We start from the raw sequence: 17,328 nt of genomic DNA on the forward strand, positions 1-17,328 counted from the left end.
CAACCGTGGGTCGGACCCACGGTTGTCCAGAACCGCCAAAAAAAGACCTCTGCCCGGGCTCTGGACAGGGCCCCTGCCCATGCTCCATAGAGCTGGCCTGTTCTGACATCACTGCTGTAGAGGCCCCACAGGCACCGCTCTAGTGACGTAAATTCTCCATTCATTATCATGGCATTTAAAGATGGAGTGCCGTGATTTTTTTCCACCCTAAAACATGATCATCAGGTCTTATTGTTATATAAGGAGGTATAATTTTTTCAAAAAAGTGTACAGTATTTGTTAAAATGTTGTTTTTATGTGGGCACGCCCACCAGTTCATTAAGTATGCCTGGTTTGCCTGATGGGTGGTGATCCACCTGAACTGAAGCCGCACCCACAGCTGTAGTTGTATGATAAAGGGGGAGGGGTTAGGGGAGGGGCTGATAATGTGATGTCACTATATTACTGTTTATTTCATTGGCCCGTTTGACTGTCAAGGGTTCAGCCTCCAGGAAGAAACCCTAAATACAAAGTTAATACACCATTGCACATAAAAACGACTCCAGGGTGTCTAATGAAGTACTGTCACCTCATAGACACATGAAAAACTGGAAAAATACAAAAAATTTGGCACTCCGTCTTTAATATTTGTGTTATGACACCCTGCCAGAAAAAAGGAGAAAAAAGGTTTTCAATGGTTAAAATGGAGTTTGAAGTTACAATGGGTTGTATAGGAAGAGGGCGGGGCAGCTAAAATGAATATCAAATATCTAAATACTGAATCAAGCAACGTAAAAACTGTCTGGGGTGTTCACATAATAAGCCTGAGTAGATGACCAACTTTCAATACCACAACGTATAGAGGTACTCCTGTTACAAGTAAAAGTCCAGATAAAAAATGTACTTGAGTAAAAGTAAAAAAAAGTATTAGTATCAAAAGTACTTAAATACCAAAAGTATAGAAAGTACTCATTATGCAGAATGTCCCATTTAACAAGTTTTCAAATGTCAAATGTAATGTCAAAAAATTGTCGTGGACAAAAACTAGATAATAGCCTATATGACACATATAACAGAAGAGGGCATAAAATAACTATAACAAAGTTGGAATATGGTGATAGAAGGTTATTATAAATGTTATTATAAATGTTATGATCCTAATGTGTGTTTCTGTTCAACTCTGATGCAGGTTTCATCATGCTGCATTGAAAGGAGCGGATACATACTTCAGATTCACTGCTCATGATTACAGTGAAGATCAGTTGCACAGTTGCACAGTGAACTGTGCAACTGTACCATAACAAACTGATGATTCTTTGAAATGGTTCACACGGATCACGCAAAAGATGCAAAGCTACACAGTGTATTTATATATGTTTCTTTTCTCTTTTTACCTCCCTTATGATGAATTCCTGTTCTGTTCTTTGACTATATAGAAGTGTCTATTTGTACGTCTCTAAATGTTTTTGATGAATTGAACAAGGTGGACCCTCTTGTAAACAAGTGTAATGCTTAATTGGGTCGTCCACTCACAGTTAACAGTCTTTGTATTGAGTTTGTGCTTGAAATGTACTGTAATTCTGCAAACTGTTAATAAATATCAATCAATCAATTTGTATAGCTGTTATACAGTAGCTTTTGCAGCAAGCTACAAACGACAGGTGCATCTTTGCATCTTCATGTCGCTGGCTTCCATTGACAATAAATGGTAGACTGTATCTTTGCATCTGCCCTTGTGAACGCATGCATAATGCATTGACTGTCTAGCTATAGAGGAGGATGTGGTGTGCATGACTCTTCCTGCAGACAATGTGGTCTATATGATAACAACAACAAACAAACCACATTTCCTGGTTTCCTGCTCTTTCCCATCCATGAGATCATCACTTACTGAAACTAATCAATTTCATTGATTATTTTAAAAAAGATCAATAATGTAATGAAATAATGGATGAGCATCAAAAACATCTATTCGTTCATATACTACTGTTAAAAAGATTATAATTATAAGCACAGTTTATCGCTAATCTGATTAATTGGAAAAGTAGGCTAATCGTTAGATGAATTGACATATAGAAAATAATTTACTACCCCCTATTCCCATGTGAGCAGAAATATACAATGTTAATCATAAAAGCCTACAATACAATTACATTATTATGTAAAACACATGCATACAATATCAATCATGAATATTGTATGGACAATGAATGTATTTAGTTGTGCTTGAAATGTACTGTAATTCTCCAAAACTGTTAATAAATTCTTCAATCAATCAATCAATCAATCAATCAATCAATCAATCAATCATGTCTTACTTCCAGTAGAGTAACAACAAAGTAGATTTACTTGGGTATACTCTACTTAAATATATATTGTTGAGTAGAATACTTTGTCCAGTACTCCCTATATTTTTCTTTCTCTCTCATTGCTTTGTTCGTTGCATTGTTTTTTCCAAGTTGGTGGTGTGACCATTTATTTTGTTAAACACTTAATACAATGTATTGCTCCTGCATTGTGTGTTACAGTTCCAATGTTATTCCAATCAAATAAATGAATCTAAATCAACACTTCTGTTAATAATATCCATTCAAAACTTGAGTAAAAGTACAAAAGTATTGGCATCAAATGTATTAAAAATACCAAAAGTAAAAGTACTCATTATGCAGAATTTTATTTCATTTTATTGCAAACCGTGACCACGAATTCCGCTCACTGACTCGCCCTGATTTAGAAAAGAACCGCTATTGGAGGACTCCGGATGGCGGTCATGTCACCTGATTCAGCAGCAGCCACTATTCATTCAGAATCTCGGCGTTAGTAGATTTAGCTGGTTTCCCGAATCCCGACCGGATGCTGCTGTGCGCGGAGCGTAGAAGGGATATATAGAGTAAACCTATTATATTCTATTTCTATTGATAATAATCTGACCAGTGCGCAGCAGCAGGCTAAACGAGGGGGGAATTTCAGGACCCTTGGCGTGAACAGCTCCCATGTCCTCTCTACTCTCTCCACTCCCCCTCACCGCCGGTGGAATTTGACTGTCTGCAGGCGGACAACGCCAGGTCGTTTAGGATCATAATTAATTTCTGAATTCTATCGCAGAGAGAGAGAGAGAGAGAGAGAGAGAGAGAGAGAGAAATAGAAAGAGAGTGAGGGAGTGAGGGAGAGAGAGGACGTGGGTGGAGAGGGTGTAGCCTGAGCCTCTACTCAGCTGTACAGGGGCTCTCTCCCGTAGGCAGCCCTACTGCAAGATCGTGAGCGCTTGCATGTCACGTTCATCACCGTGGCGCGGCGTGGACTGAGAGGGACAGAGAAGGCCGGGAGGACACCGAGCGACGGAGTAGAGAAATAGAAAGCGAGAGGCAGAGGCAGAGCATCGCATCGCCAGACAGACAGATGGCGGAGTGCGGCCGGAAGACGCTGTCTCTCTTGGAAGCAGCACGCTCCCGCTACGAGAGCCTGCAGATATCCGACGATGTGTTCGGCGAGTCCGGGGACGACAGCAGCGAGAACCCCTTCTACAGCACGTCCGACGGAGACTCCAACTCCGACAACTACATAGCCGAGGCGGGCGAGGAGGGACAGCAGCAGCGGGCGTTGGGGGACAACGACAGCTGCCGAAGCGGGAGCAGTGGGTGTGGAGGAGGAGGAGAGGGTGGAGGAGGAGGAGGAGGCAACGCGAGTACTGCCGGTCCCCCTGGGTCAGTGTCCCGGAGTCAGGCGGAGGAGGATGGCTGGACCGAGACCCTGCAAGAGGTCACGTTGCCGCTGTATAAAGACACATACGGTGAGAGTCCTCCCTGTGGGCCCTATGGCATGTAGTAGTAGGCCCAGTAGTGAGTAGTAGACATGCATGATGACTTTTATGTCAGATAGACAGGCGTCCTCTGACTGAAGTGCCCAAACAACACAAAAGGCCTTTGCTCTGAACCCTTGTTGTAGAGAGAGATGTGTGTGTGTGTGTGTGTGTGTGTGTGTGTGTGTGTGTGTGTGTGTGTGCGTGTGTGCGTGTGTGTGCGTGCGTGTTTGCATGCATCTGTGTGCGCATGTGTGCACACATTGCCAACAGGGAGCCATGTCATTTAATTTAGAAAACAGCATGTTTTCTCTCTCCTGGTCTCCCTCTCTCTCTCTCGCGCGCGTGCGTGCGTGCGTGCGTGGCAGGCTGGCAGTGCTTGTGTCTGTGAGTGTGTGTGTGTGTGTGTCGTGTGTGTGTCTGTGCTTATGTGTACATTGTAAATACATGCTCGTAATAGTTAACTACACCACGCCCTTCTCTCTTTCTAAGTCTGTCTCCATCCGTCTGTCTGTCTGTCTGTCTGTCTGTCTGTCTGTCTGTCTGTCTGTCTGTCTGTCTGTCTGTCTGTCTGTCTGTCTGTCTGTCTGTCATAATGTATCTATCACAATGTTTGGTTCAGATTAGTTCTCTTGTGGTTCCATTTATCTCAAATGTGATGATGTCAGAAGATGATGTCAGAGATGAGATTGTTAGAGAAGCCGTCCTGTCTCCACAGAGTCCACAGAGACATGTTGCCCTATTGCACTGTGGGAGGTGGGCCAGCCATCTGGCTGGATCCACAACATGGACCTAGCCCCAGTTTATAGACACACACACGCACGCACGCACGCGCGCACGCACGCGCACACGCACGCACGCATGCATGCATGTGTGATGTTAAGTATAAGTGTATACACATCTCCCAGTAAGAGGCATTGGATAAATGACCTGTTGGATGTCTAACTCTAACCTCTTTGCAACCATTTAAACGTAGTTGACCGATGCCTCTCAGGGCGCTATGCTAGATATTCTAGTATTTCCTTAGATGTCTTTGTTGAAAATGGCAGATCTGCAAGCTCACAACACATCTCAACTTGTGACCTTGCAGATCTGCTGTATTTGCAGAATGTTCACCCCAGAATAGGGATGGATGATAGGGTTCAAGTGGTTAAAATACAATAAAAATCCAACACACGCTTGTTTGTCTACTGTAAAATATTGCAACTGTTTACGCAAGTGGGGTTGGTGGCACCAGGTGTGAGGCAGGTGTGCACGTCAAAACAAGTACTGGGCAGGGCTTCTACTGCTACAGTTTGGTAAGTTAAGATGGCACCAATGGGACCAAAACAGCACAGTATGTTCTTTGTCATCATCCTTCTCTCTAGCTCCTGTCTTTGTGTTGTTTAAGACTGTTAGCTCTGTTGACTATAGCTAGGAAACCACATGTGTAGTGTTCATGTACTCTACACAGTATACTTGTGCACATGTAGTCATGTACGTGGGCAAACATACATACATACATACATACATATGTACATACATATGTACATACATACGTACGTGCGTGCGTGCGTGCGTGCGTGCGTGTGTGCGTGCGTGTAGAGAGACAGAAAAATAGAGAGAGAGAGAGAGGGAGGACTTTTATGACAGGCGTATCTTGTTCAATTGCAGCAAGTCTGCTGCACAAGCATGGCCAAGGTGGGTGGGGTCCTGTACTGCGACAGGGTTTGGATGATTTAAGTGTTGGCTGGTTTGGATAGTAAGAAGGCTGCCAGGCAGGCAAGTATAACCACAGACAAACAGTACTGTATGTCCAGCCAGGTCTCATTTTATAAGGCTGAATGAACAGCAATGTCTTCCTCTGTATCTACACTTCAGTTCTCATTTTGTTTCCGTTGTTTGAGATAAAGCTACTGGACAGGAATTTATTTACTAATGGCTCGCAGCCATTAGTGATATGGAGTGCCTCTGTGGTGTTCGTGTCAGCCTTCTTGCCTGTCTGTCTTTAAGTCTGTCTATTCCCGTCCGTCTGTCCATCTGTCTGTGAACATGCCTATCTGACTGTCTGTCAGATGACGGTATATATAGCTGACAATGAGTACAGGCTTGATGTGACAGCTTTGCTCCCAGGAGAACACGTGCCCTGTACATAAACCACCAGCCAGTGTATCTAGTCTTGGGAACTCCGTACAGTTCCATTCAAGACAATGACCATGTTTTCTGGGCCTCTGCATTTGTTTTTGGTTTTTGAGTGGTGTAAACCACTCCTACAACTGGCTTTGTTGTGCAGAAAAAATGAGCATGGTTGCTATGTTCACCCTGTTCACCCGGGTGTGATTTCATTATGTCAGAGCTGATTTCATTACGTCAGAGCTGATCAGGCTATATAATACCTTACACCACTCAGTTCACACGGGTGTGATTTTTATTTTAAGATATCTTTTTGGCTTGTTCTGCCATAGGTTGAAAGTAGACTGACAGGAAATGGGGAGAGAGATGGGGGGATGACATCCGCATCCGCCTGGGTGACGGCAGACTGCTGGGCCGAGCGCTGGCGCTTTGGCATGGGGGGTCAAATCAACATATGGAATGAATTCTGTACTGGCCATGGAGCGTGTCTTGAGTGTATAGGGTTGATGAGGTCAGATCAACATGTGGAATGTCAGCACAGGTCAGCTCCGTATATGGAGATCTAAGGGTGGCAGCGGGGGCTGTGTCTTGAGTGTACAGGGTTTGATGAGGGCCCAGGTAGGGTCGGGACTTAATTTTCGGGCCTGTTGAGAACTCTAGTCGAAAGGGAGACATGGAAGAGGACGGATGGATGTGGAAGGATCAACATATTATATGGAATGTCAGAACAGGTTCTGAGTCTGACATATATCCATAATATTGATGACATCAGGGATCTCCATATATGGGCTTAATTGCGACAGCAGGTCGCATTTATTACCATCCCTGATTTACTATCATCCCTGATGATGTCATAGTGATGTCACGAGACCTGGGCACAATACATTGTGGCTTTCCCCATGTATGGGGATTTTGAGTGATACACTGACGGACAAAAAAACGAACAATTCCATAGTTAACTGCTATTTCATCCCACTGGCAAAATTCCGTTTTTAGCTTCTCCCAGCTGAGTGCTGCCCACAGAGAAACGTGGGTGGAGTTCTCACTGGGCCTTCTTTTGGCAAGCTATACCTGCGTTCCCTGAGCCTTTACTGGCGGTGAGCATGGAGATAGACAGGAAACAGGGAGACAGATCAGTGAAGTGGCAGGTAGAGAATAGGGCTGTGAATCTTTGGGTGTCCCACGATTCGATTCGATTCCGATTCTTGGGGTCACGATTCGATTCAAAATCGACAAATTTCTAATCGATTTTTGGAAATTATGAATCGATTTTGAATCGTTCATAACGGAATCGAATCGATTTTTTTTGACACCCCTAGTGGAGAATGGCCCTTCCAGCCCAGGAGTCAAACCGAGGCACCAGAGTCTGTGTGACATGCACCCTAACCACTTGGCCACTGGGCGCCCCCATACCCATGGTTTACATGCACCCTAACCACTTGGCCACTGGGCGCCCCCATACCCATGGTTTACATGCACCCTAACCACTTGGCCACTGGGCGCCCCCATACCCATGGTTTACATGCACCCTAACCACTTGGCCACTGGGCGCCCCCATACCCATGGTTTACATGCAGTGTTTGGTCTCAGCCAAAATTGCAACGCAAGGACTAGACTAGAGGATTATAAAGCATATCCACTGCTCCGATTATATAACCACCTTATCACAATTAATAAGCTAAAAAGCCAGGGAATTATAGTGCTGTTTACTATGCTGGCTGGGTACCAGTGATAACTATGTTTTCGGCTGGGTGTCTCTGTCAATCTGCCTCTGTCTGTCTGTCTCTATCTGTCTGCCTCGCTCTTCACGTCAGAGTCTCTTTCTCACAATGTTACCTTTATGTGCATGCACACAACACAGGATGGCATTTCAGACAGCTAGAGTGACTGACAGCTGTGTTGCTGTTGCTCTTTAGTCATACTCAGGGGGTTGGGAAAAGCACCTGTGAGTGTGAGCATAGCATGGCATTCCACTTACCTGTCTCAATCCAATACATAATGTAGCCTGCTGAAAATCTCTCGGTCGGCAAATTGGATCTTGCCCCTCCTGGTGCTTTGGTTCTCCCATTTATTTATTTTATTTTTATGGCTTTAGCCTTTATTTTATATTGTTTATGGAGGGACAGACAGTTGGCTGACAGGAAATGGGGAGAGAGATGGGGGGAAGACATGCAGTAAAGGCCGTCGGGATCGGGAGTCGAACCCGCGGCACACTGCCAGACTGGATTACCAGCCAAGGTGCCTGGACCACTGAGCCATGCATGGCCCAGGCCTGGTTCTCCCATTTCTGTTTCAACCTGTCCTGTGCCACGTTTTGACTGTTTATACTATATTGCTAATTCCTAATGAAAGCTCTGATGATGCCAGAAAGCTGCTGTTTGTCTGCTGGAACTACAACCAGCAACTGACATTCAAGAGGGATTACATACATGTTACACCATGCAAGTCACTCAGGCTCATGGGTAACTCAATTAATGTATTACTTGAATTTGTTTGTTAATGTGGGCTATAGGTGTCACGGTGTGAATCAAGAAGGTACAGGTAGGACCCAAATGCAGGACAGGGAAGCGCAGAGGCAGAGAAGTCAAAATGCAGGAGGTTTTATTCACCAAAGTCCGGGAACAAGCAACATCACACTTGACAAACAATGAACTGACAAGGAACTCAAAACAGGGCTATAAATACACAGGGAAAACAGGGCACAGGTGAACAAAACTCAAAATCAAGACAGTGATAGGCTAAGAGACCAACAAGACACAGGTGGAGCAAACTAATAATCACAGGTGAGACAAGACAGGGAACCATAACCACAAAGGAAACTAAATACTACAAAATAAGAGCACAAGACTAAAACACACAAACTAAGAACACAGCAGAAATAGTCACGTTTCGTGACAGTGCCTCCCCCTCAAGGGATGGCTTCCAGACATCCCTAAACCATTGTCCAGAACACTGAGCAGGGTGGGTGGAGGGGGTCCGGAGGAGGGAAACTGTCACTGGACCAAGAAAAAGGGATCTGGGGACAAGGACACCACATGTGCAGGCTGAAGACTGGACAGGGGCAGTGTAGGTGCCTTCAGGTGGGTGGCCTGGAGGCTGGGAGGGGACAGAACAGGGCACTTCAGGGGGGCGGACGATGGACCAAGAGTGAGCTGGTTATGTCTGGCGGACGGCCGGGAGGCAGAGATGAGATGGAGAAGAAGGCGCCGTCTGGAGGGCGGCCTGGAGGCCGGGACGAGATGGAGGAAGAGTGGTGGTCTGGCGGACGGCCGGGAGGCCGAGACGAGATGGAGGAAGAGGCGTGGTCTGGCGGACAGCCGGACGGCCGAGACGAGATGGAAGAGGCGTGGTCTGGCGGACGGCCAGGTGGACGAGATGAGGCGGAGGTGTCTGGAGGACGGTCAGGTGGACGAGATGAGGCGGATGACACTAGAGGAGACGACGGGGATGCCTCAGACAGAGGCGGAGCCGTAGACACAGGAGGCAGGGCTGCAGGCAGAACTGCAGAGGAGGATGCTGCACAACCTGGGGACGAGGAGGATGCTGCACACCCTGGAGAAGAGGATGCTGCACACCCTGGAGACGAGGATGCTGCACACCCTGGAGACGAGGATGCTGCACACCCTGGAGACGAGGATGCTGCACACCCTGGAGACGAGGAGGATGCTGCACACCCTGGAGACGAGGAGGATGCTGCACACCCTGGAGAGGAGGAGGATGCTGCACACCCTGGAGAGGAGGAGGATGCTGCACACCCTGGAGAGGAGGAGGATGATGCTGCACACCCTGGAGAGGAGGAGGATGCTGCAGATTCTGGACATGGAGAGCCATCGCCCGCACCTGGCAGTTGGAGGAAGCAGCCGAGCAGAAAGCCCAAGACCAGAGCTTCCAAGACCTTGGGCTGACAGAGATCACCATGGGAGATGACTGACGAGGGCTCTGGCAGGTCAGCCGATCGGGCTGTTGACGGTGCAGAGGGCGCAGGCAGGACATCAATGGCGACAGCTGGTTGGAAGGGCTCATGGGTGCTGGGCAGGCTGGGCAACGGCAGCGGAGAGCCGGGCAGGCTAGGCGGCGGAGAGCAGGGCAGCGGAGAGCCAGGCAGGCTGGACGGCGGAGAGCCGGGCAGCAGAGAGCCAGGCAGGCTGGGCGGCGGAGAGCCGGGCAGCTGAGGGCCAGGCAGGCTGGGCGGCGGAGAGCCGGGCAGCAGAGGGCCAGGCAGGCTGGGCGGCGGAGAGCCGGGCAGCAGAGGGCCAGGCAGGCTGGGCGGCGGAGAGCCGGGCAGCGGAGGGCCAGGCAGGCTGGGCGGCGGAGAGCCGGGCAGCGGAGAGCCAGGCAGGCTGGGCGGCGGAGAGCCGGGCAGCAGAGGGCCAGGCAGGCTGGGCGGCGGAGAGCCGGGCAGCAGAGGGTCAGGCAGGCTGGGCGGCGGAGAGCCGGGCAGCAGAGGGCCAGGCAGGCTGGGCGGCGGAGAGCCGGGCAGCAGAGGGCCAGGCAGGCTGGGCGGCGGAGAGCCGGGCAGCAGAGGGCCAGGTAGGCTGGGCGGCGGAGAGCCGGGCAGCAGAGGGCCAGGCAGGCTGGGCGGCGGAGAGCCGGGCAGCGGAGAGCCAGGCAGGCTGGGCGGCGGAGAGCCGGGCAGCGGAGAGCCGGGCAGCGGAAGGCCAGGCAGGCTGGGCGGCGGAGAGCCGTGCAGCGGAAGGCCAGGCAGGCTGGGCAGCGGAGGGCCAGGCAGGCTGGGCGGCGGAGAGCCGGGCAGCGGAGGGCCAGGCAGGCTGGGCGGAGAGCTGGGCTGGAGAACTGGAGAGGTAGTGGGCTGAAGAGCAGGGGAGGCCGATGGGACTGCCTCTTTAGGAGGCAGCTGGGGAAAAATGGCTCCCCGACTCTCCCATTTGAAAAAACCAATATACTGGGCAAATTCTGGATCCTGCCTCCAATAAATAGCCAGTTGGTGAAGGAACTGTGGATCTTCGTTAAATATGTCCTTAGCAACACCAAAGTCCTTAGCAGAAAAGGGTAGGCTATGCTGGTGGCTATCAGCCATGGTGGACGGCCTCAGCAGCTCGCTCAACACTTTCAAAAATCCAAAAAACAAAAAATCCAAAAAACAAACCTATGTCCGCTGGGTCCAAAAAGGTCAGTTCATTCTGTCACGGTGTGAATCAAAAAGGTACAGGTAGGACCCAAATGCAGGACAGGGAAGCGCAGAGGCAGAGAAGTCAAAATGCAGGAGGTTTTATTCACCAAAGTCCGGGAACAAGCAACATCACACTTGACATCAAACAATGAACTGACAAGGAACTCAAAAAAACAGGGCTATAAATACACACAGGGAAAACAGGGCACAGGTGAACAAAACTCAAAATCAAGACAGTGATAGGCTAAGAGACCAACAAGACAAAGGTGGAGCAAACTAATAATCACAGGTGAGACAAGACAGGGAACCATAACCACAAAGGAAACCAGGACACTAAATACTACAAAATAAGAGCACAACACTAAAACACACAAACTAGGAACACAAGAACACAGCAGAAATAGTCACGGATCGTGACAATAGGTGGCTGCGTTACTACTTGCCTATAGAGCCATGGCCCGCCATAGCCCCATATGTGCCCTCTCCCTATGCTCATTCTGTAGCTCCGAGATGAGGTCACACACAGGGCCCCTCCCACCCCGTTCAGAAACGGCGCATGTTTCCACAATTCCACGATTCTTACCTTTTCTAAACAATTAATCAAAAACGTGAAGTGGTGTGAAGGGTTTACACTAGGGATGTCCCGATACCCTTTTTTCGTTTCCGATCCGATTCCGATCCAACAATTTATGTGTTAGCCGATACCGATACCGATACCGATGCTTTTTTTTAGTACATGTACTCATGTTGGTTGCGTTATCACGTAGAATAACGTGAAGTTTAGCCCTGGTGATGTTCCACTTTGCATGCACACACACACACACACACACACACACACACACACACACACACACACACACACACACACACACACACACACACACACACACATTATATATATGCTTATTATATTTTAATAATCTCTTTATTTTAACCAACCAAGGCATCCCTTTGCACTACATTTTACTAGTGTCACGCACCAAAAATAGCCAGTCTACAAGCTCACACCGCGTCTGGTTGCACTGCGTTGTGAGCTTGTAGCTCTGCCTTTTCAGCAACGATAGATTGAGAAGTTGCATGCACTGATGCACATTGGAATACGTCACGTATTATGTGAGACTATTCAATCGATCTGCGGGAGATATTATAACTAAGCTTCCTCCCCGCAAATATATATCATATGCGGGGAGGAAGCGTCAGTGAATCCTCGCTATGAGTCTGGCCGCGCCAGGCTAACAGCTGACGGCTCCCGTGTTGTTTCGACTCGGTGCAGACATGATGCAAAGGTATCGCATTTGGGTTTAATACAATGCATTATTGACAGATGCATTAAAACCGTTCCACCCACGGCGCAAGTTACCATGAGCGTCAGACCACCGTGGCCCAGTCAGTTTAGAGTTTATTTGTCCAGTCTAACTTCGAAGAGAGGGGGAGAAAGAAAAACAACAAAAGATAGTCTACTTGCATGGCAGCCCTTGTGCATGCAAATTTATGTTAGTCGCAAACTACAGCAAGGCGTTCACACCTACGGCTGGAGATTTCAATACCGGCGGCCCCGTCTCACCGTGCTGCGCGCATTACGTGATTAAATATAATGTGGTATCGGATCGGTGCGGGGCGTACTTGCCGATTCCGATATGACCAAATAAGGGCATATCGGAGGGCATTCCGATACAAGTATCGGTATCGGGACATGCCTAATTTACACTAATTCGACGTCAACAACGGCAAAGAAAATCCAACTTTAAACGGTTACGAGCGTTACAGCTGTTGGTTTAGTCAGCCGCTTCCATGTTTATCAAGGGATTTGTGCGTGTGCGCGTGCATATCGAGTGAACTGAAGTCAGTTGGACATTTTCGACCAGGGGAGGCGCCGGGGAGGCGCTAAAGCTTTTCAACTTCCTTGAAAAACATGCTAAACAACCGCTAGACGCTCGTGTAACCGTTTAAAGTTGGATTTTCTTTGCCGTTGTTGACGTTGAATTAGTGTAAACCCTTCACACCACTTCACGTTTTTGAGGGGGCGACTGTAGGCTATAGGTGGCTGCGTTACTACTTGCCTATCGGGCCATGGCTCTGTAGCCGATTAGTAACGTACGCACGGCTTACTGATACGACGTTCCGGGTTCGCCTCCCGGACGCTAGTTTTTTATTCCTAGGATATCTCAGGTTTAGGAGCGCTCGTTTTACCACTCTTTTACTACCGCGGATTTTTTTATAGTTTTTGGATTAAGGTTGGTGAGGGGTACGTTAATAGTTTTTGGATTAAGGTTGGTGAGGGGTGCGTTGCTCCCCTGCTTGCGGTTATGTTTAGGTTAGAGTTAGAGATAGGGTTAGTACTAGTCATAGAGTACTAGTAGGCATAAACACTTGTGTGCGGTCCAAAACACAGCCCAGCGCTTCCTACTCCACTGACAACCAATCACAGCGCTCCAAATTCCCTCCCATCATAGGAATAAAAAACTCGCCTCCCGGACGGTGCTACATTAACACAACCCCCCCCACCGTTTTTAACACAGATATATGCAGATGAACATACAGTAAAAGCTTCATAGCAGAATTGTGGAAAAGAAAACCAAAAGCTATTTCTACCAGAAGTCATAATATTGCCTATGGTATAGCTGGTGGTGGGGAAGTACCGTATAAGAGATGTAATATTGTGTATTGTGTTGTATACATTGTATTGTATACTATTTATGAATCTGTGCTCCATACCATGTGATCATTGTCGTGAGTTAAAAAATGAAAAAAATGAAATGAGAATTTGGGGCGGTTCTGTTCCATTTTGTTTTAAATGGATATTCTATTTTTTTGGCAACTCGGCTTAGTTTTGCTTTCATTGAGTTTTCATTCCCTCAGCTTTAGATGTTCCTATCTACATGTAGCGTACCCGATGAAAGTCACGCTTGGATTTTACGTTTGGCTTTCAAGTCTAATGGCATGCAAATTAGTGGATTTCCAGGCACGCTGTAGGCCGTGTTCCTCTGCCGAGTTAACCCATTTTGGGCGGGAACCCCTTTTGGTGTTTTGAACATTATGTTAGCTATTTAGCTATTATTTAATTTAGCTATTGAATTATTTAGCTTTATTTATTTATTTATTTATTTAATTAATTTAGCTATTGAAAAATAGCAGATCTACAAGCTCATAGCGCGCCACCGAGTGGCGCGCTATGAGCTTGTAGATCTGCTATTTTTGAAAAATCTGTGGCGCAAATTTGGAAACGTTTTTAACTCAAATCTTTGCTTCTGGGGGGGGGGGGGGTCCCTGGAACAACACATATGGGGTTCAGCGGCCTCTTACATAAAAATGCTGGGTTCCTTGACATGAAATATTGAGCACCACTGATATAGAAACAGGTATTTCAGAAAGCTGTCAGGATTTAGAAGACATTTTTTTAATTTCGACGTCAGGCCTAAACGGGTTAACGAGTGTCGGCTGTGTGCATCTGCTCGTCTCTCTGTCCTTTGTCTTCTTTCACTAGAGCCCCATCTCTGCAACATTGTCTGTTAACGGTGTACAATCTCAGCCACGCATTATCATTTTGACCCCTACATCAAGTGATTAGTGTGAAAAACGTTCATAGGGAGATGTTGAAAAAGTGAGAGATTAACAAGGGATCTCTGATGAATTGAAAATGGAGGACCCTGATGTAAACACATCTTGCGTGCTTAGGAGGTTTCATCCTCGTAGCAGTTTTTGTATTTACTTTTTTTGTTTGAAATGTATTCTAGATACTGTGAATACAAATTTCAATGAATCAATCAATAGAGAGGGAAACCGAGAGAGAGAGAGAGAGAGAGAGAGAGAGAGAGAGAGAGAGAGAGAGAGAGAGAGAGAGAGAGAGAGAGAGAGAGAGAGAGAGAGAGAGAGAGAGAGAGCATGTTTTCCAGGGATAATTAGATAGTGATGCTTAATTGAGCCTGGAGTTGTTCTGCCTGTTGTGTCCACAAACCGTCTTACTGCCAACCATCACAGAGAGAATACAAAAATGGCTTCTGTTGTTTCTGCTGAGCAACATCACTCATCACTTTGTCACCGCGGCATAAATCTGTTTTTTTACTGATGCATTGTGTATTGATTGTGGCACTTAAGTGAAAAACAACTAAATGCATTGAAACAATGCAATCTTGAAATCTTAAAAATCTTGGAAGGAGAGCTGAGAAACTGACCATGTACCATCACTGTTCCTTGAGTCCAGTTCCATTTTTCATTCAGATTTCACAACGTTTAGCATACACAACACACTCCTGAGATGCTGTCAATCTGTGACCTGGAGAACGTCTCACAACCAGCATTTAGTTCATGATGACTCACTAGTTAAGTACAGTCATTAACTGTTTAGTTTAATTATCCACACAGTCCCATCAACTGTTGCTACACTGACCCCTTTCCACCGTTGGGAACCGGTTCAGTTCAGAACCAGTTTTTAGTTCATGAGCCAGACCTCCAAAATTGGACCGTTAATTATGAATTTAGTGGGCAAAACCATACCAATATTAAATTGTTTATAGGATCAATATAAGTAAATTAATATATGATAATAACCCTTCCACAGTAGTAGCTTTTTCATATTTATTTTTTTGCATATTTTCCTATATAGGCCTAATGCCTAATTTGCATATTTAATTTTTTAAGATTTGGAAAACAATAAATCATTGTCTTTGTGTAAGTAATCAACTGGGGAAGTTTCATGGTGATAACAATTTAATATAGGTATGGTTTTGCACACTCAATTCATAATTAACCTTCCAATTTTGGAGCTCTGGCTCATGGACTAAGAACCAAAAAGAACCTGGTTCCCAATTGGTGGAAAAGGGGCCTGACTGATATTCTTTTAATGTTTTTTTTTGCCAGTGAATTATGGTATGTATGATATGTGAGTTTACCATAATCACAGTAATCCTTAATCATATTCCATCATTCAAAGGCGTTTGGATAGAAATGAAACAGATAGAGTACTGTAGAGGCTGAGTGTCTGACTGTGACCAGCTGATGGTCGTTGACGCTTAATTGATGCATCAAGGAAGGCAAATACGTTTCTGTGCTGTCAAATAGGTCCAGTCTACATCTATTCTAAGATAGCATCTTAAATACATATTGTGAAAATGTGTTGTGACTTTGATTGAAAAGTTTTAATACAAATAGTTCCAATGGCATCTAAATATAAGGTTGTAGATATGCTTATCAGTGTTGCGAGGATGAGGAGGTACCTGGAAAATAATCTCCCCCCCAAGGGGTACCTGGGACAAAAAAGTTTGGGAACCCCTGTTGTACACTACTGCAGTCAGGTTATATTTGCTCAGGGGGTCCACTTCACACCCAACTACAGTAAGACAAATTGTAGGCCTACATGATATTTAGACCTGAACACTTTTAGCCTCATCGCTTGCCACGATGCTAAAGCAACCAGACAATTGAAACATTTCCCCCAAGCATAGAAATGTCATGCTGACCGTGTAAATGGCAGTCTGGTGGCTGTCGTGGTGGATGAAATATTTAAACTGCTGCCCGTGGCATGGGTCAGTGGGACACACGTGTGATGTTGTGTATAATTATTTGTCACTGACAAATTTGTCACACAATTCTTAACTCTTTTACTTAACCCATTTTGGGCGGGAACCCATTTTGGTGTTTCAAGCATTATGTTATACTTTAGCTATTGAAAAATAGCAGATCTACAAGCTCATAGCGCTGCACCGAGTGCCGCACTATGAACTGTGTCTGCTATTTTTTTTTAATCGTAAAAATGTGGCAGGGTAGGTACCCTCAAAAAAAACATGCAGTAATCCTGGTCTCTAAACTGCCTCCCCCTGGCCAACCGGGGCGCCTGATGGAGGGAGAAAGGAACTGGTTGGAATAACGTGTTCCTTCCACACACTACGTCCAACCAGGGAAACTCCCCCCTGTCAGGTGTAAAGGAGCAACTTGGACACTCAGGCATGAAGGAAGCATGAGTTCAAGTCCGTTGCTCTCCCCATGTCCCCCATCTGCATCTGACACGTGCATACATATTTCGTGTTCCAGTGATTGACTGGAATGACTCCTTTAGTAATGCTCACATTCCACTTCTATCCCACCTTTCTTCTATCCCGCCGAGACGTCTCTTGCACTGCACGGTGCACACCCGACATTGACAAGGGCCTTGTTAGAGAGTGCAAATACATTTGTTGGTGACTCACACAAGTCACAAAATTGACAGCTTTCAGCGCGAGGCATTACCAGGCAATATTTGCAGAATGGCTGAATCATTTATGATTCGAGGAAGGTGCTGGCCTGTAGCCAAGATAAAACAACTTGTTGAAAT

At 46.4% G+C, this 17,328-nt stretch overlaps 1 protein-coding gene across 1 annotated transcript in view; it reads left to right on the forward strand.

Annotated features, from left to right (window-relative positions):
• Positions 1-2,881: 2,881 nt before the first annotated feature.
• The window catches only part of pgbd5 (piggyBac transposable element derived 5), a 34,613-nt gene continuing 20,166 nt past the window's right edge, over positions 2,882-17,328 (forward strand). The window contains exon 1 of the mRNA XM_079512352.1: positions 2,882-3,769. Coding sequence (XP_079368478.1) covers positions 3,379-3,769 — 391 coding nt within the window. The 5' untranslated portion in view covers positions 2,882-3,378. The remainder of the gene's footprint in view (positions 3,770-17,328) is intronic.

This window comes from Electrona antarctica (genome assembly GCF_951216825.1).
Source record: "Electrona antarctica genome assembly, chromosome: 10".
NCBI lineage: Eukaryota > Metazoa > Chordata > Actinopteri > Myctophiformes > Myctophidae > Electrona > Electrona antarctica.